Raw genomic sequence first — 22,768 nt, 5'->3', positions numbered from 1 at the left:
ATATTAAACTGAACAAGCCTGCGGTGGCGTGGGCGTGTAGGGTTTGATTCAAAGGAACAAACGGTTAGTTCTTGTCGATCTACCGTTTGCAGTTTGAGATCATCAATCAGCGATTTTGCTATGAAGCTGGACTGACTGCCTGCGTCCAGTAGACATCGCGTTGTCCTGCTCAATCCTGTAGGACCTGAGACGCATACTTGGGCTGTCTGAAGGTACGTGTATCCGTGGGGAGCGACAGATACCTTTCCCACGGAAGTAACGTTTGTCTGACCCGCAGGACCCCTAATATCCTTTCGTTCCTCACAAATGGACTTATGATGCAGTGTTTTACAGTTAACGCACCGAGCCTTTTCCTTATTTTTGCAATTTGACACTTTGTGCCCACGTTGCAGACAAAGAAAGCATCTGTTTGCTAGTTTCAATTTATCTATTCGATCATTAACGCGTACGATCTTCTTACAGTCTTGCGCCCAATGACCGCCAGATTCGCAAAAGACGCAGAATGGTTCCTTTACGCTGGTATCCTTCGGAGTCGATCTTTTAGATTTCGCGTGTACGTGAAGTGTGGACGCTGTGGGAAGGTTACTAGAAGTGCTTGAAAATTCACCGCGGATCTTCTGCGTGGTAAGCGCCCCGTCGACTTCCTCGTTCAGAAACTCCATTAGTTGCAAAATGTCCCCTTCGGATATTCCTGTACGCTTGGCGTGAATTATCCAGCGGCGGCATATATCATCCGGAAAAGCGCGTAAAATTTTCGGCGCGAGGACTCGACCGTATCCGTTCACGTCTTCCCCAAGTGCCCGCAGAGCTTGAATACGTCGCTGGCATTCAATGAATGTTGAATTAAGTTCCTCTGGGGTGGACAGCTTAATTGGTTTTATGGCTTCGAGATAATTTAAGTGGGCTTGAATTATTCGATCCTTGTTGCCATAACGCGCTCGGAGAAGCCTCTTCGTTTCTGCGTACGTCTCGGCCGTCACCGCAATACCGTCCACTAAATGCTTTGGTTCTCCCGAGAGATAGCCGCGAAGAAAAATGTGTTTATTGATTGTAGTTACTGCTCAAACTGCTCCCAGAATCGCGCCCATGTCTCAATATCGCCTGAAGAAGGCTCAAGTTTGATCGGCGGGAGTTTTACTGAAACTGTGGGAACACTCATTGTTACAGATTGTACCGGCGGATTGTCGGGAATCTTTATGTCTGCTGCCGATTTCGCAAGCTGTTTCTCTATTTCGTGAGACAATCGAGAAATTGTGAGTTTCGCGGTGTCTATATAATCTTCGCATTTAAGAACATCTTCTTCGTATTCGTCATCGTCTAACAACTCGTGAATATCCTAATCTAATTTAACGAGGCGGTCCAGAACGCTTCCCAATCTGTCATTGTAATATTTATAATCCGCGATTTCCGATGTGTGCGGACAACCTTGCAACTTCCGCTACGAGTCGAGTAATGTTTGCTCTTTCTCTCATACGTTTTCTCTTTAGAGAGTGTAACTGCGCTTCTGGTTTGTGGTCTGGCACGTCCATTCCGTCCGATTACTCCAAAGTTTAAAGCAGTGTCGGCTAGCGATCAGCTGGTCCTAGTAAGGCGTTATCTTTGGATCGCTAGTCGAAGTAGTTCAATTGATGGTCGCTAGATGGCAGCACTAGTCATAAACAATCTACAGGCGTAGCGTAGGATCTGATAACTCGTTAAAGCGCTAATCGAACAGCTACAATAGCAGTACGCAGCGGCAATAATGTAATCAGTTGCCTTTACAAACGGCACTACAAAACATGTTGCGTGATAATTCAATTGAACTTAGCTGTGTATGATGGCGGTTGTCGTCGAAGAGCTTGTTGCGTGGTGTAACAAATCGCTGCAGTAAACCCCGTCGTAGTATTGCCGCGTGACGTGCGTCCAGAATTCGGTTCACTACGGCAATCATGGAAGTTGTCTCGGGCAAAGTATATCCCGGGTTTCGGCACCAAATTCTTATGTCGTGAATCACAGTAGAGCAGCGATTAGCAGTCTAACAACTTTATTACATAGTCACAGAACATGCAATACAAGTCAAAGATACATTGTCCTAAGAGTAAACAAACAGTCTCTCACTTGCGAGAAGTACATCACTCTGTGACAAATGTAACCCCCTCTGGCGGCAACACAGACACATATTCTCGCATGAAAACGGTCATAAAGGTGCCGAATGCCATCTGGTGATAGACTGTCCCAAACCTCTTGCGGTTTTTATTGCAATTCGCGCAATGGTTCTTGCAGGAATTGGAGAACGAGTAAGTTCTCACTTCATCGTGTCCCATATGTGTGGCGAGAGATCTGGTGATCTTGCTGGTCTGGGCAGTTCTTGTGCACGAAGAAGAGCACGTTGAGTCCCAGCATCGGTATGTGGACGTATATTTACCTGTTAAAAAGTACATCGCGGTCCTGTCGAAGAAATAGGAGTAGCGCAGGGTAACAGCCTGTGCGAAAATCGGTTACTTTACCCTGCAGAAACACCAAATCTGACCTCGAGTTGTAAATGATAGGCCCCAACACCAAGAAGCCAGATCCAAATCCTTCCATCCGATTGCCACAGCGTATAGCTTGATTCATGACTCCAGATCACTCGTTCTCAGTCACTCACTACCCAGTGTCGTCGCTCTTTATACCTCGTCAAACATCGCTTAACACTGAATACAGAAATGTATTGCTTATGAGGAGCTGCTCCAGCAGTGAACTTCATACTTTTTAACTCCCTATGGACAGTAGGTGTGCTAGCTGGACTGCTGGTACACTTTGGAAGTTACGAATTATTCCTTCCGCTTATTTCATGCCATTTTTTACAACCATCCTTTGCTATGCTCAACGGTTCCTGTCCGTCAAAACATGTCGTCTACCTGCTGTCTGGTCTTGGTTTGGTAGTTCCTTCGCATTTCCACTTCACACTCACATAAGCAACAGTCGACTTGTGCAGCTTTAGAAAGGTTGAAATTTTCTAGATAGATCTGTTACTCAGGTGACATCCAATGACTGGTCCACGTTCGAATTCAAAGAGATCTCCTGACTAATCTTTTGTGGAAATGAACAGCAAGATTCCGACACATTTCCATGAGGCACTTTAGGATTTAAACCTATACTGACTGATCCACCACAGTATTTGGTGCGACATGTTTACGTTAAATGTTGACTGTGGCTTCCAGTAGTAAGTTTATTAATAAGGATTTCACGTTGAAGCGTAAACAATATACACTTGCCTTATAACTTTTTTATTTGCTGCACTGTGTTGAGCAAATGCTCCGAAGCGATGTACACTACCGGCCATTAAAATTGCTGCACTACGAAGATGACGTGCTACAGACGCGAAATTTAACCGACAGGAAGAAGATCCTGTGATATGCAAATGATTAGCTTTTCAGAGCATTCACACAAAGCTGGCGCCGGTGGCGACACCTACAACGTGCTGACATGAGGAAAGTTTCCAACCGATTTCTCATACACAAACATCACTTGACTGGCATTGCCTGGTGAAACGTTGTGGTGATGCCTCGAATAAGGAGGAGAAATGCGTACCATCACGTTTCCGACTTTGATAAACGTCGGATTGTGGCCTATCACGATTGCGGTTTATCGTATTTCGACATTGCTGCTGGCGTTGATCGAGATCCAATGACTGTTAGCAGAATATGGAATCTGTGGGTTCAGGAGGGTAATACGGAACGCCATGCTGGATCCCAACGGCCTTGTATCACTAGCAGTCGAGATGACAGGCATCTTATCCGCATGGCTGTAACGGATCGTGCAGCCACGTCTCGATCCCTGAGTCAACAGATGGGGACGTTTACAAGACAACAACCATCTGCACGAACAGTTCGACGACGTTTGCAGCAGCATGGACTATCAGCTCGGAGACCATGGCTGCGGTTACCCTTGACGCTGCATCAAAGACAGGACCGCGTCCGATGGTGTACTCAACGACGAACCTGGGTGCACGAATGGCAAAATGTCATTTTTTCGGATGAATCCAGGTTGTGTTTACAGCATCATGATGGTTGCATCTGTGTTTGGCGACATCGCGGTGAACGCACATTGGAAGCGTGTATTCGTCATCGCCATACTGGCGTATCACCCGGCGTGATGGTATGGGGTGCCATTGTTTACACGTCTCGGTCACCTCTTGTTCGCATTGACGGCACATTGAACAGTGGACGTTACATTTCAGATGTGTTACGACCCGTGGCTCTACCCTTCATTTGATCCCTGCGAAACCCTACATTTCAGCAGGATAATACACGACCGCAGTTCTAGTATAATATATTTGTGCAATAAATACCCGTTTATCATCTGCATTTCTTCGTGGTGTAGCAATTTTAATGGCCAGAAGTGTACAAAGGTATTTCTATTTCCCATCCTTTAAGTCATGAAATTACTCTTTGCACTGGTGTTTTGCTCCTCCTTGCAAAGTAACCTTTAGGTGTGGTGGCGTAAGCTATTGCCAGCACACTGGTCAGCAAAGATGAAGCGAAGATCGATTAGTTGGTGCTGGGTTAAGCACACCTATCACGAGAAAGGGCAGAGACACACCGACAAGCAACACGCCACCAACGCTCTCTTGACAGCATGCAGCTGACCAGAGGTCCTCACTCACTCACGCACTCACTCAGTCATCCAGTTTGGCATCTGACAGTTTATTCACAGAGCTGGTTTAGTTCATCACGGGGGTACAACAGTCCATAGCGATCAGATTAGTAACTATAGTGGGACCAGTTCACCTCAACCAGAATTATTGTGCTTTTTCATCGGTCTGCAAAAGGACTATTACTGATGAGCTTGTACCACAACACATGGGCTCTATTCAAGCGAAGTAAACTGTTCAGTTCATGTAAATAAAGAACTGTATTAATCCACATATGTATTTGTGTTGTAGAAAGAGGATAATACTCATAACAAGATCCCCTCCCTTGCTTCCTTGTGGTATAAGACTCTACATTAGGTCTGATGGTAGCAGTTTTGCCGGCCGAGGTGGCCGAGCGGTTCTAAGCGCTTCAGTTTGGAACAGTGCGACCGCTACGGTCGCAGGTTCGAATCCTGCCTCGGGCATGGATGTGTGTGATGTCCTTAGGTTAGTTAGGTTTAAGTAGTTCTAAGTTCTAGGGGACTGATGACCTAAGATGTTAAGTCCTATAGTGCTCAGAGCCATTCGAACCATTTTTGGTAGCAGTTTAATACTTGTACCTCTTTGAGTGGCCGTCCTTGCTATGTCATTGTCTGTGTCAATACATTTAATGTCCGCTTATCCATGGAGCGACATAAATTTTAACCTTCTTCAAACGATATTTGGTTCCTATGTTTGCTTTTATTATATCATATATCTGTACTGAACACAGCGATCGGGATAGTTGCTACAGCCATGTGACAGCTGGCACGAGACAAAAAGTCGAATGCAGAGGAGGTACCCAAGCCACCTTCAGCACAGAAATTACGAACATGGCTTCAACACAGAAATGACGAAAATCTCAAAATAGATGCCAGAAGACAGATTTTGGTCCATGCGTGGTGTACGCTGGAAGACTCCATTCAATGATTATGTGTAAACTAATTTACAGTGCTGAGTTAAAGAAGTAGCAGGACGTGTAACACACACACACACACACACACACACACACACACACACACACACACACTGATGAGCCTAAGCAGTATGACCAACTGCTTTCACAACATGTTGGTCCACATTTGGAACGCAGTACAGCAGCGATACTGCGCGGCATGGATTCGATAAGACCATGGTAGGTTTCCAGAGGTACGTGGCACCAGATGTCTAACCACAAGCTACGGAATTCCGATAAAATAATAACTGGTAGTTTGTGGATGTGCAACTGGCGTCGTATAGCGTCCTATATGTGTTCATCGATCAGGCGAATTCGGCCGCCAAGACATCAATGTGAGTTCATCATTATCCTCCTGAAAATCTTATATCAGGATTATCGTCTTGTAAGGCGAACCGTTATCCTGCTGGGAAATGCAACCGCCGTGGGGCAAGAAATCAAGCATGAAGGGTTGAAGAAAGTCTTCAACAGTGTTTGCGTAGTCTGCTGCTGTGTTGGTGCCTTGGGTTACTACCATAGCACCCATGGAGATCTAGATCAACGTCTTCAATAGCATTACACTGCCCCCAACAGCCGACGTCCATGACGCGGTGCATGTCTCGAGCAGCCGTTCCCTTGGAGGCCACTGCATCCCCACACGACCATCGACCTGATGTATCACGAAACGTGATTCATCTGACCTGACGACAAGTTTCCATTTATCCGTGGTCCAATTTCGATGATACCGTTCGCGCTGCTATCGTAATTCACGATTTCGTTGTGTGAACATGAGGACACATACGGGTCGTCTGCTGTGGATTGCCATACCCAACGATGTGCGTTGAAGAGTGTGCTCCAAACGTTAATGTCCTCTGTCGTGAGATCTGACACAGGTCAACACCTATCTTGCTTTACAGATCGGGCAAGGCTGCGACCGAGCGTGGGTGTCCCACACCTTATCGTCTACTTGTGGTTTTACCGTACTTAGGCCACTTTCGATAGAGGCTCACAATGAAAACAGCCGAGTAACATCTGCGTTCCTAGATCCTCTTTCCGAGGCGCTCGGCCGTAACAATCTTTCCTTTGTTTAAAGAAGCTAATGCCACTGGATTTCGCCATCTGCCTCCCTTACCGTCGCTACAACGTTCCCCTATTCGTTTCTTCGCCTCTTACGTCCTTTCCTTACCGCGTCACGTGCCCCATGCCTCCAGGCGGAATTCAGTCTCGTAGCGGGCAGTGCTCATAGTGTTTGCGCCTGTCATTGTAATCTGCCTTGGCACTTCTTGTCCGTTGTTCTTTCCGTCAGAAATGCGCTACTCAGTTGAGGACTTACCCTTGTCGTCGAACCCGTGCGTGATCTCGTGGCCGATGACGACTCCGATGCCGCCGTAGTTGAGCGACTTGGGGAAGTGCTGGCTGTAGAACAACGGCTGCAATATGCCCGCCGGGAACACTGAAACACAGAAAATCCTTCCTTCAGAAGCGCCTTCAGTCTAGGATTGCAGCGCATGCCGCTCTCTGAAACATCGCGGAAACTTGTATCGAATTCCTACTGCACACTTTTATCAGTTGTACAGATGATGTAGATTGTATCATTTAACGTGTGAAATAATCAGCCAAAGAAGTCCGTTTGCGTATTAGGAGGAAAACAAAATCGACTCATATTTTAACTCTCTAATTAATATTGATGTTACTTACGTATGTAATTAAAAGCTCTTCTATATGACGACGAGCAGGTTCGCTCCACAGATTTTTTCTGCGCTATCAGGTATGACACACCGAGACAAAAAGTACTTCATGAATGGTGAATTATTTCTTCCATATCCATAGCTCACGTATCAAGGTCTATCTCTGGATATACAGGGATCTCGTAAACAAGACTCCTTATGTAGCTTCACAAGTAATCGACTAAAGCAGTCAAATCCCATAATGTTAGTGACGAATCAGGCTTTACCTGAATATCGCGTGGAGATGTTGTCGAAGGGAGACCTTAAAATCAGCTGCCGCGCCATCGTGTTGCAAGCACTTCCCTTCAAGAATGTTTCAGTGCCACATTTTCCAGGACCTCTTAAATATTTCTTGCAGAAAAATCAGGTATCTACACGGAAGAGCCCAAGAAACTGGTACACTTGCCTAATATAGTGTAGGGCCCCCGTGAGCACGCAGTAGTACCGTAACACGACGTGGCCTGGGCTCGACTAATATCTGAAGTAGTCCTAGAGACAACTGACACCATGAATCCTGCACGGATGTGCATAAATCCGCAAGAGTACGAGGGGGTGGAGATCCCCTCTGAACAGCACGATGCAAGGCATCCCAGATATGCTGAATAATGTTCATGTCTGGGGAATTTGGTGGCCAGCTGAAGTGTTTAAACTCAGAAGAGTGTTCTTCGAGCAACTCTGTGAGCAATTCTGGACGTGCGGGGTGTCGCATTGAACTGCCGGAATGGCACAAGTCCGTCAGAGTGCACAATGTATATGAATAGATGTAGGTGATCAAGCAGGATGTTTACGTACGTGTCGCCTGTCAGTCGTATCTAGACGTACCAGGGGTCCCATATTACTCCGACTGCATACGCTCCACACTTATTACAGAGCCTCCACCAGCTTGTACAATCTCCTGCTGATATGCAGCGTCCATGGATTCATGAGGTCGTCTCCATACCCATACACGTCCATCCACTAGATATAATTAGAAGCCGCCCGCTGTGACCGAGCGGTTCTAGGCGCTTCAGTCTGGAATCGCGCGACCGCTACGGTCGCAGGTTCGAATCGTGCCTCGGGCATGGATGGGTGTGATGTCCTTATGTTAGTTAGGTTTAAGTAGTTCTAAGTTCTAGGGGACTGATGACCTCAGATGTTAAGTCCCATGGTGCTGAGATCCATTTTATAATTTGAAACGAGACTTGTCCGACCAGGCAACATGTTTCCAGTCATCAGCAGTCCAATGTCGGTGTCGACGGGCCCAGGCGAGGCCTAAAGCTTTGTGCCATACAGTCATCAAGGGTACTCGAGTGGGCATTCGGCTCCGAAAGCCCATAACGATGATTTTCCGTTGAATGGTTCGCATGCTACGCTAGGGTTGCACTTCTGTCACGTTGAACAGTTCTCTTCAGCTGTCGTTGATCCCGTTTTTTCAGGATCTTTTCCCGGCCGCAGCGATGCCGGAGATTTGATGTTTTACCGGATTCCTGATATCCGCGGTACACTCGTGAAATGGTCGTATGGGAAGATCCCCTCTTCATCGCTACCTCAGTGATGCTGTGTCCCATCTTTCGTGCGCCGATTTCAACACCGCGTTCAAATTCACTTAAATCTTGATAACCTTCCATTGTAGAAGCAGTAACCGATCTAAGAACTGAGCCGAACACTTGTTGTCTTTTATAGGCATTGCCGAACGAAGCGTCGTATTCTGCCTGTTTACATATCTCTGTATATGAATACGCATGCCCATACTAGTTTCTTTGGCGCTTCAGTGTATAATACGTTAGGAGAGGTGTAAGGTGTCTGTTCCACTCAAACCAGCATCAAGGATGTCTCCTTATAAATACAGGACATTATGTGACGTCGATGTGAGTGTATCATGTAAATATTCGTAGTGGTTAGCATGTCGCGCAGAAAAACAACGTTAGAAACTATAGTATTAAGGCGAGAGTTTAAAAAGTGAGTCGATTTGTTTGTGACAATGTGTATTGGTCTTGTTGTAATACTGATCTCCTTACGACTGATATGGGATCACGGTGCATTATTTCATCTGACAAGGGAACCTCCCCATCGCACCCCCTTCAGATTTAATTATAAGTTGGCACAGTGGATAAGCTTTGAAAAACTGAACACAGATCAATCGAGAGAACAGGAAGAAGTTGTGTGGAACTATGAAAAAATAAGCAAAATATACAAACTGAGTAGTCCATGTGAAAGATAGGCAACATCAAGGATAATCTGAGGCTAGGAGCGCCGTGGTCCCGTGGTTAGCGTGAGCAGTTGCGGAATGATAGGTCCTTGGTTCAAGTCTTCCCTCGAGCGAAAATTTTACTATATTTATTTTCGCAAAGTTATTATCTGTCGGTTCCTTCATTGACGTCTCTGTTCACTGTAATAAGTTTAGTGTCTGTGCTTTGCGACCGCACCGCAAAACCGTGCGATTAGTAGACGAAAGGACGTGTCTCTCCAATGGGAACCGAAAAAATTTGATCGCAAGGTCATATGTCAACCGATTCCTCCACAGGAAAGCACGAGTGATACATTCTATGCGACACTGGTGACGGCATGTGCGTCACATGACAGGAATATGTTGTCGCCCTACCTAACTTGTACGCTTGGCGAATGGGTAAAAAGATTCTTCTACCTTGCCCGATTTAGGTTTTCTTGTGGATGTGATAATCACTCCCAAAAAGTGATGAAAACATAAAAGTTTGTCACATAAAGTGAAAATCAAGAATTAAACTTTTCACTCGAGGGAAGACTTGATCCAAGGACCTCTTGTTCCGCAGCTGCTCACGCTAACCACGGCGCTCCTTCGCTCACATTATCCTTGATATTGCCTATCTTGCACATGGACTACTCAGTTTGTATATTTTGCTTATTTTTTCATAGTTCCACACAACTTCTTCCTGTTTTCTCGATTGATCTGTGTTCAGTTTTTCAAGGCCTATCCACTGTGCCAACTTATAACTAAATCTGAGAGGGGTGCGATGGGGAGGTTCCCTTGTGAGTAATGTCTTACACGTTACAAACTACATCACAAAAAGCTTTGTCACAGGTGCTTCCCAGCAGAAGGAGATTACCAGGAAGAAGGAAAGAGTGCCTCTTACCTATATCGTTCTTGTTGGGGTTGTAGAAGGCGTTGACGACGGCGGGCTCTGTGGACCACTTGTCCTTGTTGACGGGCTGGCGCAGCTTCTGTAGGTTGTGGTAGGCGTCGTACCGCAGCACGTTCAGGATGTTCACCAGGAACTGGTCCTCCGTCACGTTCAGCTGCAGAAAGACATTGCTATGCATTTAAAGTAAAATATGGCGTGAATCTGGAGGGCAGAATGGACTGTTCGACTTCCGACCCCCAAACAGCGCAATCATTATCAGCTAAATAACAAGCTAATCGATACTGGGGCATAGGGGACCCCAGCTGGGAATATCTGGGAGGGCATTTCCGAGATTAGAGCATGGTCCGATTCCACCTGTTTTCTTTCATCCATGATGTTGTTACAGTGAAACACCGAAATCTGGAGAATGCCGACTTTCACCGATGAATGTCAACATTCACATAGTCGCTTAGTGTATGTCCGAAATATTTGCTAAATACCCTTATTTATGACTTACACCGGTAAATGTTGAAATTCACCATGCACTAAAGGTGAATGTTCAGCATGCTGGAGATTTATATTTTCTTCTCCGTAATTCAGTCGCTATAAAACGTTACAAGGGTGACGTAACTTTTTCGCCCCTCTTTCTGAAAGGAATGACCAAGAATTTAAAATACACAGTACATTCTACACGAGAAAAGAAAATAATAGTTATAAAAAAATTACTTACTTATGTGATTCAAATCTTATTTATTGCAACAACTTAAATTATTATGACACTTTAAATTGCACAAGAGTCCCTTGCTTTTACAACTGCATGTATTAGTGGAACACTTCCTTTTGCAATGACAGCGTGTATAGCCTTGTCCCCCGCTTCTCGGATTAGTTCCAGCTGCTTCTCTCAGCGACATTTCTTGAAAAAAAAATATCATCTATGGAAAGTAACTTTTCTTTACAAGTTACGAACTGATTACGTGTGTAAAGCTGCTTGAGGGTACCATTTTTATTTGCCAGTTTATAGAAGTTGGAGTCTTCTATTCCAAAAACAACCGCTAACATATTTCGGCTATCTGTACGACCACGGTCGACATCAGGGACTTGCATTCGTACATTATCACCAATTTGAGCAGGAGGAAATTGTTTTTGTGAGGTTCGTGACATCTTTGTTACTTGCAGTGGAAGCTTTTCGTTCGCGGCCGCTCTTTTTTTTTAGAAATCAACTCGTGTTTTCAGACAGAATTTGATGTGAAGACGTTGTAGGTTGTAGGTCCTCTTCAGTAGTTTTCTTTGGAATATGGTTTTCGGTATGACCACCGCTCAAATTTTTTTTATGAGCATTAACAGTTTCTTCAAGCTGTTCTTCGGTTTCAGAAGTATTGGCAATTTCTTCGAGTTGTTCTTCAGTTTCATATTTGCTATTTGTTCGCCAGGCAAAAAAGACGATGCTATGCCTCTTTCTGCTTTAACGCCAAACATGGCTTGATAAGGACTTTGGCGTATTCCTTCGTGGTATGTAGCGTTCTTGGCAAATTGAACAAAGGATAAACCATCTGACAATTTATTTGTATCGTTATCGTTCATCCATGCAGTTAGCATATTATGTATATCCTGATTGGCCCTTTCAACTGAGCCTTGTGTTTGACTGTGACGAGGCTTTCCATGAACTATTTTAACATCTTTCCACATAGCGCATATTTCGGATATGACTTGATTACTAAATTCTCTACCATTATCTGATTGCAATATTGCTAGTGCACCAAATGTTAAAAATATTGAAAGGACGTGATGCGCTACTTCTTCAGCTCTTTTAATTTTCAAAATGTCGTAGCTGGACAAACTTAGTTAAATGATCTTGATACACCATTATGAACTTATATTCGCCATCTCTGTTTGGCTGCAGATCTATCACATCAACTTGACATTTGAGTTTAATTCAGAACCATTGGCTTCACAACAATACCTTTCTTAGGTGCACTGTGTTTCATTTGATACTCTTTGCATAAATTTAAATACAACATTACAACTTCATATGCAATATTTTTGTATTTAACTTGCAACTCTTTAAGAATACGTGTTCTTCCTCCCTGGTCTATTCTGATGTGAGTTTCATATAGTATACCGTACAATTCTTCATTGGTAACATAATACTGTATGTTCGTTTCCCCTGGTTTTAATGGTACAATTAACTTCTCTTCATCATTAATTTTTAAAACATCAAAACGTTTTAATCGTCTGTAATCCAAAGGCGTGTTGCATTTAATTTTAGCAGAAACCACTTCAGAAAGTGAGAAACATAAAAACAATTGTCTTCTCGTTTACTCGAATTAATGCATTTAACTTTTCATGAAAAAGATCACGATTTACTGCAGTATCCATTTAGTATAAAATAGGGTATCGGAAAAAAATTAAGATAACGTTGCTCGCGTTATCAAAGCTTGCGTAAGACTAACAGAGCAGAAAAAAGGATTTGGCGGGAGAGAGCCAGTCGCTTGTTTTTTGACTCTTCTGTTTTGGACCACCGCCAGAGCCAATCTGTGATTGTCGACACACAACGGAGAGGGTCCGAATGAACAACAATGTAATGAAATATTCGATCTTTCACCGACATATTTGGTATCTGTTGACATTCAACGGTGAAAGTCGACATTCTCGAATTTCGATAATTCACGGTAACTTAGTCATATTTCAAGTAAACAGCATAGTTTTAGATAAGATTGTAAGACAGCCACAGATAACATTTAATGACAGGCTGATTACATACTTGGAGGTGGCGACCACAAGTTAGGTCACTACGATCGAAAACAAACATAAAAAAACCTGAAATATGTCAGTCAGCTAATGAAACGAAACTAACGTGATAACAGTGTGAAAAATGGGATTTGGTGCGGGTATAAACTGAAAAAAAGACAGTGAAACTAAGATCATATCAAAGTAATAAAAACATAGAAAAAATCGCGCACAAAAATTCCCTTAGAATAAACCAAAAGAAAAAAATACAGAAAACAAAATTGGAATCGAATATTTCGATTAATCTATGCTAGCTCAAACGAATATATCGGTACAAGACGCTCCACCATAAAACAAGATACTCGAAAACTGACACATCTCCACGTGTCAAAAAATGGTTCAAATGGCTCTGAGCACTATAGGACTTAACATCTATGGTCATCAGTCCCCTAGAAGTTAGAACTACTTAAACCTAATTAACCTAAGGACACACAACACCCAGTCATCACAAGGCAGAGAAAATCCCTGACCCCGCCGGGAATCGAACCCGGGAACTTGGGCGCTCGATGTGCCCAGAAAGGACAAAGAAAATTCAAAATCACACAACTGGAATCAAATATTCCGCTTTACCTGTACATCTATCTAGCTAAAACGCACACACCTATAGACTTATATGCCTTCCACCAAATGAAACTAAACAAAGCCATACTTGAAAACCCTGTTTTCAAAGAGAATTCCATTCAAGAAACAAACTACAATCTCACAATAAATAAAGGCGCTCACACTTATTGACTACAGACGACTCAAAATTAATCAAGGCTGGCCACAAAACATGCACATACATAGTGTGTAACCATTCACGAGCATACACACACACACACACTATTCCATCTATCTATCTGTCGCTTGAGCCTTGTCCCGCAGCTACGCAGGGTGCCATAGTTAATCGGATTTGGCATGTTAATGTTGAAGGGGTGGCCGGATGCCCTTCCTGCAGCCACCCCATACCCCCGGGACGGAATTAGTGTACCCTAACTCTCTGTGTCGAGTGTACTTCATGGAATAGTGTGAAAGTGTTCAGATGTCTGCGAGCCGTGGAACTGAGGCGGAATATGGGGACCAGCCCGGCATTCACCTAGCGGGATGTGGAAAACCGCCTAAAAACAACATCCAGGCTGGCTTGCACATCGGCCCTCGTCGTTAATCCGCCAGACGGATTCGATCCGGGGCCGGCGCGCCTACCCGAGTCCAGGAAGCAGCGCATTAGCGCTCTCGGCTACCCTGGCAGGTCAAGCACGAACTCAACAAGTCTTTGAAAATCCCCTGCAGACATACGCAGCCATTCTGCCTCTACAGCCGTCCATAACTGCGAGAGTGTTGGCGCTGCAAAACGTTATACACGAACTGACCTCTTGATTATGTCCCATAAACATTCGAAGGGATTCATGTCTGGATGGTCAGATTTTTCGCTCGAATTGTCCAGAATGTTCTTTAAACGAATTACGAACAATTGAGGGCCGATGAAATGGCATTGTCGTTGGGGAATATGAAGTCCATAAATAGCTGCAAATGGTCTTCAGCTTTTTAAAAGAAACTTAAACATGGACGTGAAAATGGTAACAGATGTGCAACTGAGTGAAAAAAAACTGTTACCACAGCGTAATTATAATAATGATGCTTCATCTTTATGTAAGTACAGATATATTTCCGACAGATGCTGCCTTACCACTTACAATTGTTCCACTTGTATCTGTTTAATCACCAGTAAATAATTTTCTTTGTATTCAAACAATGATCTCCACCACTATAAACATGTACATGAATCTATAAACACCTGAGGATGGTCACAATCCAGAAACCGGTCGTGTAACGAATAAATAATCTTTTATTGTGACTAATAGCGGAAATTTTTCTACACCTTAGGCCATAATAATGCCTAACTTACTTTTTGAACTCCTCTCGTATTTTCGTTTAGCTGTTGCTAACCCTATTTGACCCTGTGGCGAGGATTTATAGGTGCTGTGTACAAGCATGCCACCTCCTAACAGAAACCACTTTCTGTGGTACAGGGTTCTCTTCCTGCCATCTATTTATGTCGCTGCCAAGGTCGCTGATGTCGAAGTAGAGTGTGATTTTGAAGTTATCTCGACACGTTTAACAGGGCTAGGGGAAATAAAGTTAATTGTGGGGTTTTATTACCGGCCACCAGGTTCCACCGTGACAGTTCTAGAATAATTCAAAGGGAGTCTACATTCTGTATCGCAGAAGTACCCGGATCATGCTATATTAGTCGGAGGCGACTTCAACCTACCTAGAATAGACAGGGATGTCTATGGATTCATTACAGGTGGTACAGACAAGCCGTCGTGTGAATTACTTTTGAACACATTATCCGAAAACTGTCTTGAGCAACTAAATCGACAGCCAACGCGCAATGGAAATATTTTAGATCTGGTAGCCACGAACAGACCAGACCTCATCGACGGTGTCAGTGTTGAGACAGGGATTAATGATCATGATGTTGTCATTACGACTATGTAAGTCGGTCATGAACGCTAGGAGAGTATTCTTACTAGAAAGAGCAGATAAGCAGTTGTTAGCAACCCACTTAGTAAATGAATCGACTTCATTTACTTCCGGTACGATGGACGTGGAAGAATTATGGGCAAATTTTAAACACATTGCAAATCACGCATTGGACAAGTATGTGCCGAAAAAGTGGGTTACGGACGGAAAAGACCCACAGTGGTTTAACAGCGCAATTCGGAGAATGCTCAGGAAGCAAAGGCAGTTGCACTTGCGGTACAAGAAAGATCAGGAGAATGAGGACAGGCAAAAGTTAGTAGAGATTCGTGCTGCAGTAAAAAGAGCGATGCGCGAAGCATTCAACCACTACCACCGTCATACCTTAGCAAAAGATCTTGCTGAAAACCCAAGGAAATTCTGGTCTTACGTAAAATCGGTAAGCGGGTCGAAGGCTTCCATCCAGTCACTCACTGATCAGTCTGGCCTGGCAACGGAAGACAGAAAAACGAAAGCTGAAATTTTAAATTTAGCGTTTGAGAAATCTTTCACGCAGGAAGATCGTACAAACATACCGCCGTTTGAGTCTCGTACAGATTTCCGTATGGAGGAAATAGTGATAGACATCCCTAGGGGTTGTAAAGCAGCTGAATGGGTTAAAAATAAATAAATCGCCAGGTCCTGATGGGATTCCAATTCGGTTTTATAGAGAGTACTCTACTGCGTTCGCTCCTTACTTAGCTTGCATTTATCGCGAGTCTCTTGCCCAACGTAAAGTCCTGAGCGACTGGAAAAAAGCGCAGGTGACGCCTGTATATAAGAAGAGTAGAAGGACGGATCCTCAAAATTACAGACCAATATCCTTAACATCGGTTTGTTGCAGGATTCTCGAACATATTCTGAGTTCGAACATAATGAATTTCCTTGAGACAGAGAAGTTGCTGTCCATGCATCAGCACGGCTTTAGAAAGCATCGCTCCTGCGAAACGCAACTCGCCCTTTTTTCACATGATATCTTGCGAACCATGGATGAAGGATATTAGACGGATGCCATATTCCTTGACTTCTGGAAAGCGTTTGACTCGTTGCCCCACTGCAGACTCCTAAGGTACGAGCATATGGGATTGGTTCCCAAGTATGTGAGTGGCTCGAAGACATCTTAAGTAATAGAACCCAGTACGTTGTCCTCGATGGTGAGTGTTCATCGGAGGCGAGGGTATCATCTGGAGTGCCCCAGGGAAGTGTGGTAGGTCCGCTGTTGCTTTCTATCTACATAAATGATCTTTTGTATAGGGTGGATAGCAATGTGAGGCTGTTTGCTGATGATGCTGTGGTGTACGAGAAGGTGTCGTCGTTGAGTGACTGTAGGAGGATACAAGATGACTTGGACAGGATTTGTGATTGGTGTAAAGAATGGCAGCTAACTCTAAATGTAGATAAATGTAAATTAATGCAGATGAACAGGAAAAAGAATACTGTAATGTCTGAATACTCCACTAGTAGTGTAGCGCTTGACACAGTCACGTCGATTAAATATTTGGGCGTAACATTGCAGAGCGATATGAAGTGGGACAAGCATGTAATGGCAGTTGTGGGAAAGGCGGATGGTCGTCTTCGGTTCATTGGTAGAATTTTGGGAAGATGTGGTTCATCTGTAAAGGAGACCGCTTATAGAACGCTGGTGCGACCTATTCTTGAGTACTGCTCGAGCGTTTGGGATCCCTATCAGGTAGGATTGAGGGAGGACATAGAAGCAATTCAGAGGCGGGCTGCTAGATTTGTTACTGGTAGGTTTGATCATCACGCGAGTGTTACGGAAATGCTTCAGGAACTCGGGTGGGAGCCTCTAGAGGAAAGGAGGCGTTCTTTTCGTGAATCGCTACTGAGGAAATTTAGATAACCAGCATTTGAGGCTGACTGCTGTACAATTTTACTGCCACCACGACCGATCCATCGGTTTTCCAATCTCCTGTTTAAGAAATGCCGAACATCATGATGGAAGTGCGGTGGAGCACCATCCTTTTGAAAGATGAAGTCGGCGCTGTCGGTCTCCAGTTATGGCATGAGCCAATTTTCCAGCATGTCCAAATACACGTGTCCTGTAACGTTTTTTTCGCAGAAGAAAAAGGGGCCGTAAACTTTAAACCGTGAGATTGCACAAAACACGTTAACTTTTGGTGAATTGCGAAGTTGCTGCACGAATGCGTGAGGATTCTCTACCGCCCAGATTCGCACATTGTGTCTGTTCACTTCACCATTAAGAAAACATGTTGCTTCATCACTGAAAACAAGTTTCGCACTGAACGCATCCTCTTCCATGAGCTGTTGCAACCGCCCCGAAAATTCAAAGCGTTTGACTTTGTCATCGGGTGTCAGGGCTTGTAGCAATTGTAAACGGTAAGGCTTCTGCTTTAGCCTTTTCCGTAAGATTTTCCAAACCGTCGGCTGTGGTACGTTTAGCTCCCTGCTTGCTTTATTCGTCGACTTCCGCGGGCTACGCGTGAAACTTTCCCGCACGCGTTCAACCGTTTCTTCGCTCACTGCAGGCCGATCCGTTGATTTCCCCTTACAGAGGCATCCAAAAGCTTTAAACTGCGCATACCATCGCCGAATGGAGTTAGCAGTTGGTGGATCTTTGTTGAACTTCGTCCCGAAGTGTCATTGCACTGTTATGACTGACTGATGTGAGTGCATTTCAAGCACGACATACGCTTTCTCGGCTCCTGTCGCCATTTTGTCTCACTGCGCTCTCGAGCGCTCTGGCGGCAGAAACCTGAAGTGCGGCTTCAGCCGAGCAAAACTTTATGAGTTTTTCTACGCATCTGTAGTGAGTCGTGACCATATGTCAATGAATGGAGCAACAGTGAATTTATGAAATCGATTCAATCATTTATAATAGCCCAGTAGATATATTTGGCAAATACTATACTGAGACAATATGTTCCACACCAAAAGATGAAGCACTAGTGCCGATCGCTGTGGCCGAGCGGTTCTAGGCAATTCAGTCCGGAACCATGCTGCTGGTATGGTCGCAGGTTCGAATCCTGCATGGATGTTTGTGATGTCCTTAGCTTAGTAAGGTTTACGTAGATCTAAGTCTAGGGAACTAATGACCTGAGATGTTAAGTCCCATAGTGCTTAGAGCCATTTGAAGCACTAGTGCATTTTAGAATATCTGTTTATGTGAGCAGTAGAGTAAAGGTGGTATCTTTCATGACATGTACAGTATATCTACATCTAGTGTACGAGTGGGGTTATTCGTAAAGGGAGTTATAGTTCAGATAACTACAGGAGTTTGCAGGAGTTTGTGTGCACTACAACAGGCGTGTTCGGAATAGGAAAATATAATCATCGACACCTGTGTCTGATTTTGGGAACTATATGCAAAGATGTTAGAGATAGTGCTGTAATATGACAGACAAGTTATAAAATTTTCTAGGCGTGTTAAAACAGGTTATGAGGAGCTTCAGTATAAGCAATGCAATGGTGAGGCTTGCAGGGTGAGTTAGTGGGCGCATAGGAAGAGTCCGCCCCGTGCACCGTGCCGCGTGACCGCTACGGTCGCAGGTTCGAATCCTGCCTCGGGCATGGATGTGTGTGATGTCCTTAGGTTAGTTAGGTTTAAGTAGTTCTAAGTTCTAGGGGACTGATGACCACAGATGTCAAGTCCCATAGTCCTCATTGCCATTTGAACCATTTTCGTGCACCGTGGCCGGTAGGTGTGTAGTCGGCAGGGAATGCGTGGGACAGCAGTAGTAGTGGGGGTTACCAGTAGTTGCTGTAGGGAAAATGCCGAGCGCTGGAGCGGAAGAGCCATTTTAAACTGAAACCTACGCTCATATTTTTTGGAAATACGAGGGTCGTTCAAACAGTAATACACCACATTTTTTCAAAGAAGCCTTTAATATACATAGACCAATGTCCTTGCTGGTGCTTCACATTTGATGTTTGTTCTGTGCGTCGGTGAAGTTTCGAACCGTTCTGGTAGATGACAGAGCCGTAGTACAGCGTCAAAATAGCGTCCACATACGACTCACGTTACAAGCAGCGTGCTGTTATTGAATTCTTGTGTGCAGAAGAAGAAACCGTGGTGAACATCCATAAACGTTTGCGTGCAGTGTATGGCGATGCTGCAGTTGATAGGAGTACTGTTGGGCAATGGCTAAAGAAATTACAGCTTCAGGAAATGCAGAAACTGAGCTCCATGATCAGCCTCGCTCCGGGCGTCCTGTCACAGCCATTGCTCCAGACATGCTGAATCGTGCGGATGCCATTATTCGCACCGACCAGCGCATCACAAATCGACAATTGTCTCTACTGTTGTCAGTCAGCATTGGAAGTGCATCTGCTGTGATCGAGACTCTCGGATATTGAAATAGGTGCTCACGATGGATTCCACGAATGCTCACAGCGGACCACAAGATTCAAAGAAAGGCCATTTCATCTGAATTGTTGGAGTGTTTTGAGACTGATGGAGAGGCCCTTCTGACACGGATTGTTACGGGGGACACAATCTGGGTGCACCACTTTGCACCAGAAACAAAAAGGCAGTCCATGGAGTGGCATCATCCTCATTCACCACGAAAGAAGAAATTCAAGACACCCCTTCCCCTTGCCCCCCCCCCCTCCTCTGCTGGAAAAGTCATGGTGACAGTCTTCTGGGATTGTGATGGGGTCATTCTCGTGGATGTGATGCCAAGAGGATCAACCATCAATTCAGAGGCATACGTGAATACTCCGAATAAACTCAAGAACCGTTCTCGACGAGTTCAGTCGGAAAAGAATCCAGCATAAATCTTGCTCCAACACGATAATGTACGCCCACACTCAAGTCGAGAAACCGGGAACACATCGCCAAATTGGGTTGGTCATCATTGCCTCATCCACCCTATAGTCGAGACCTGGCACCCTTGGACTTCCACCTCTTTGGGCTGCTTAAAGATTCTATATGGGGAACACACTTTGAAGATGACGGGAGCATCACTCCTGTAGTGAAAACATGGCTACGCCTACAGGACAAGAGCTTTTACCAGCAGAGTATACATCCTCTTCCACAACGTTGGCGAACAACCATAGAGCGTGATGGAGACTACGTTAAAAAATAGGACATGCACATGACGTGTTGACGTACACTCCTGGAAATGGAAAAAAGAACACATTGACACCGGTGTGTCAGACCCACCATACTTGCTCCGGACACTGCGAGAGGGCTGTACAAGCAATGATCACACGCACGGCACAGCGGACACACCAGGAACCGCGGTGTTGGCCGTCGAATGGCGCTAGCTGCGCAGCATTTGTGCACCGCCGCCGTCAGTGTCAGCCAGTTTGCCGTGGCATACGGAGCTCCATCGCAGTCTTTAACACTGGTAGCATGCCGCGACAGCGTGGACGTGAACCGTATGTGCAGTTGACGGACTTTGAGCGAGGGCGTATAGTGGGCATGCGGGAGGCCGGGTGGACGTACCGCCGAATTGCTCAACACGTGGGGCGTGAGGTCTCCACAGTACATCGATGTTGTCGCCAGTGGTCGGCGGAAGGTGCACGTGCCCGTCGACCTGGGACCGGACCGCAGCGACGCACGGATGCACGCCAAGACCGTAGGATCCTACGCAGTGCCGTAGGGGACCGCACCGCCACTTCCCAGCAAATTAGGGACACTGTTGCTCCTGGGGTATCGGCGAGGACCATTCGCAACCGTCTCCATGAAGCTGGGCTACGGTCCCGCACACCGTTAGGCCGTCTTCCGCACACGCCCCAACATCTTGCAGCCTGCCTCCAGTGGTGTCGCGACAGGCGTGAATGGAGGGACGAATGGAGACGTGTCGTCTTCAGCGATGAGAGTCGCTTCTGCCTTGGTGCCAATGATGGTCGTATGCGTGTTTGGCGCCGTGCAGGTGAGCGCCACAATCAGGACTGCATACGACCGAGGCACACAGGGCCAACACCCGGCATCATGGTGTGAGGAGCGATCTCCTACACTGGCCGTACACCACTGGTGATCGTCGAGGGGACACTGAATAGTGCACGGTACATCCAAACCGTCATCGAACCCATCGTTCTACCATTCCTAGACCGGCAAGGGAACTTGCTGTTCCAACAGGACAATGCACGTCCGCATGTATCCCGTGCCACCCAACGTGCTCTAGAAGGTGTAAGTCAACTACCCTGGCCAGCAAGATCTCCGGATCTGTCCCCCATTGAGCATGTTTGGGACTGGATGAAGCGTCGTCTCACGCGGTCTGCACGTCCAGCACGAACGCTGGTCCAACTGAGGCGCCAGGTGGAAATGGCATGGCAAGCCGTTCCACAGGCCTACATCCAGCATCTCTACGATCGTCTCCATGGGAGAATAGCAGCCTGCATTGCTGCGAAAGGTGGATATACACTGTACTAGTGCCGACATTGTGCATGCTCTGTTGCCTGTGTCTATGTGCCTGTGGTTCTGTCAGTGTGATCATGTGATGTATCTGACCCCAGGAATGTGTCAATAAAGTTTCCCCTTCCTGGGACAATGAATTCACGGTGTTCTTATTTCAATTTCCAGGAGTGTATATTGTCTCCAAATTCTGACTCTTAACAATAAATATGTTCTGAGAAAGAAATGTGGGGCATTACTTACTGAACGACCCTCGTATTAAATGGAGCCCCTCCACATCTACACTTGCATGGTCACCATTCAAAAAGATCCACTGTCAGCTCTACTACGTTTAGCATCCAAAAAGAATTACGATGAAAATGCAACAAAAGCAGCGATATATTTTCGTCCGGCTTGTTAACCATTTGAAACTTTTGGAGAAGCGCCATGAGTGGCGAATTTTGAGTAAACCTTACATGTTTCTCTTGTTGCCATGTTAAAATTGGCTTCTTTTGCCATAACACAGAGGAGTTTACACAGTGTCACCTCACTAACACGTTGTGCAAACGCAATTGCGACAGAATATAGAAACAGTGGTTTATGAAGTGAAAAACTCAGGAAAAGTAAGGTCAGTACCTTCTGAAAAAGCTTATCCTTGATAAAAATTAAACTTCTAAGTCTTCACTTACGTTGTTCCAAAACCCATAGCATTTCTCGTTTCACCAGATATCGATGGCCCTTAAAATTACATTATTTCATCGAAAAAGTCTGTAATTAGCGGAATAATAT

General features: G+C 45.1%; 1 protein-coding gene across 1 annotated transcript in view; it reads right to left on the bottom strand.

Moving 5' to 3' along the window:
* Positions 1 to 22,768, bottom strand: part of LOC126175844 (neprilysin-1-like) — a 664,937-nt gene that overhangs the window by 27,966 nt on the left and 614,203 nt on the right. Inside the window, exons 10-11 of the mRNA XM_049922848.1 lie at positions 10,384 to 10,546; positions 6,901 to 7,020 (exon numbers count right to left, since the gene is read on the bottom strand). Coding sequence (XP_049778805.1) covers positions 6,901 to 7,020; positions 10,384 to 10,546 — 283 coding nt within the window. The remainder of the gene's footprint in view (positions 1 to 6,900; positions 7,021 to 10,383; positions 10,547 to 22,768) is intronic.

Source organism: Schistocerca cancellata, chromosome 3 (genome assembly GCF_023864275.1).
Source record: "Schistocerca cancellata isolate TAMUIC-IGC-003103 chromosome 3, iqSchCanc2.1, whole genome shotgun sequence".
Taxonomy (NCBI): Eukaryota; Metazoa; Arthropoda; class Insecta; order Orthoptera; family Acrididae; genus Schistocerca; species Schistocerca cancellata.
Note: the sequence above shows the minus strand (reverse complement) of the source record. Positions and strands in the feature narration are given on the sequence as shown.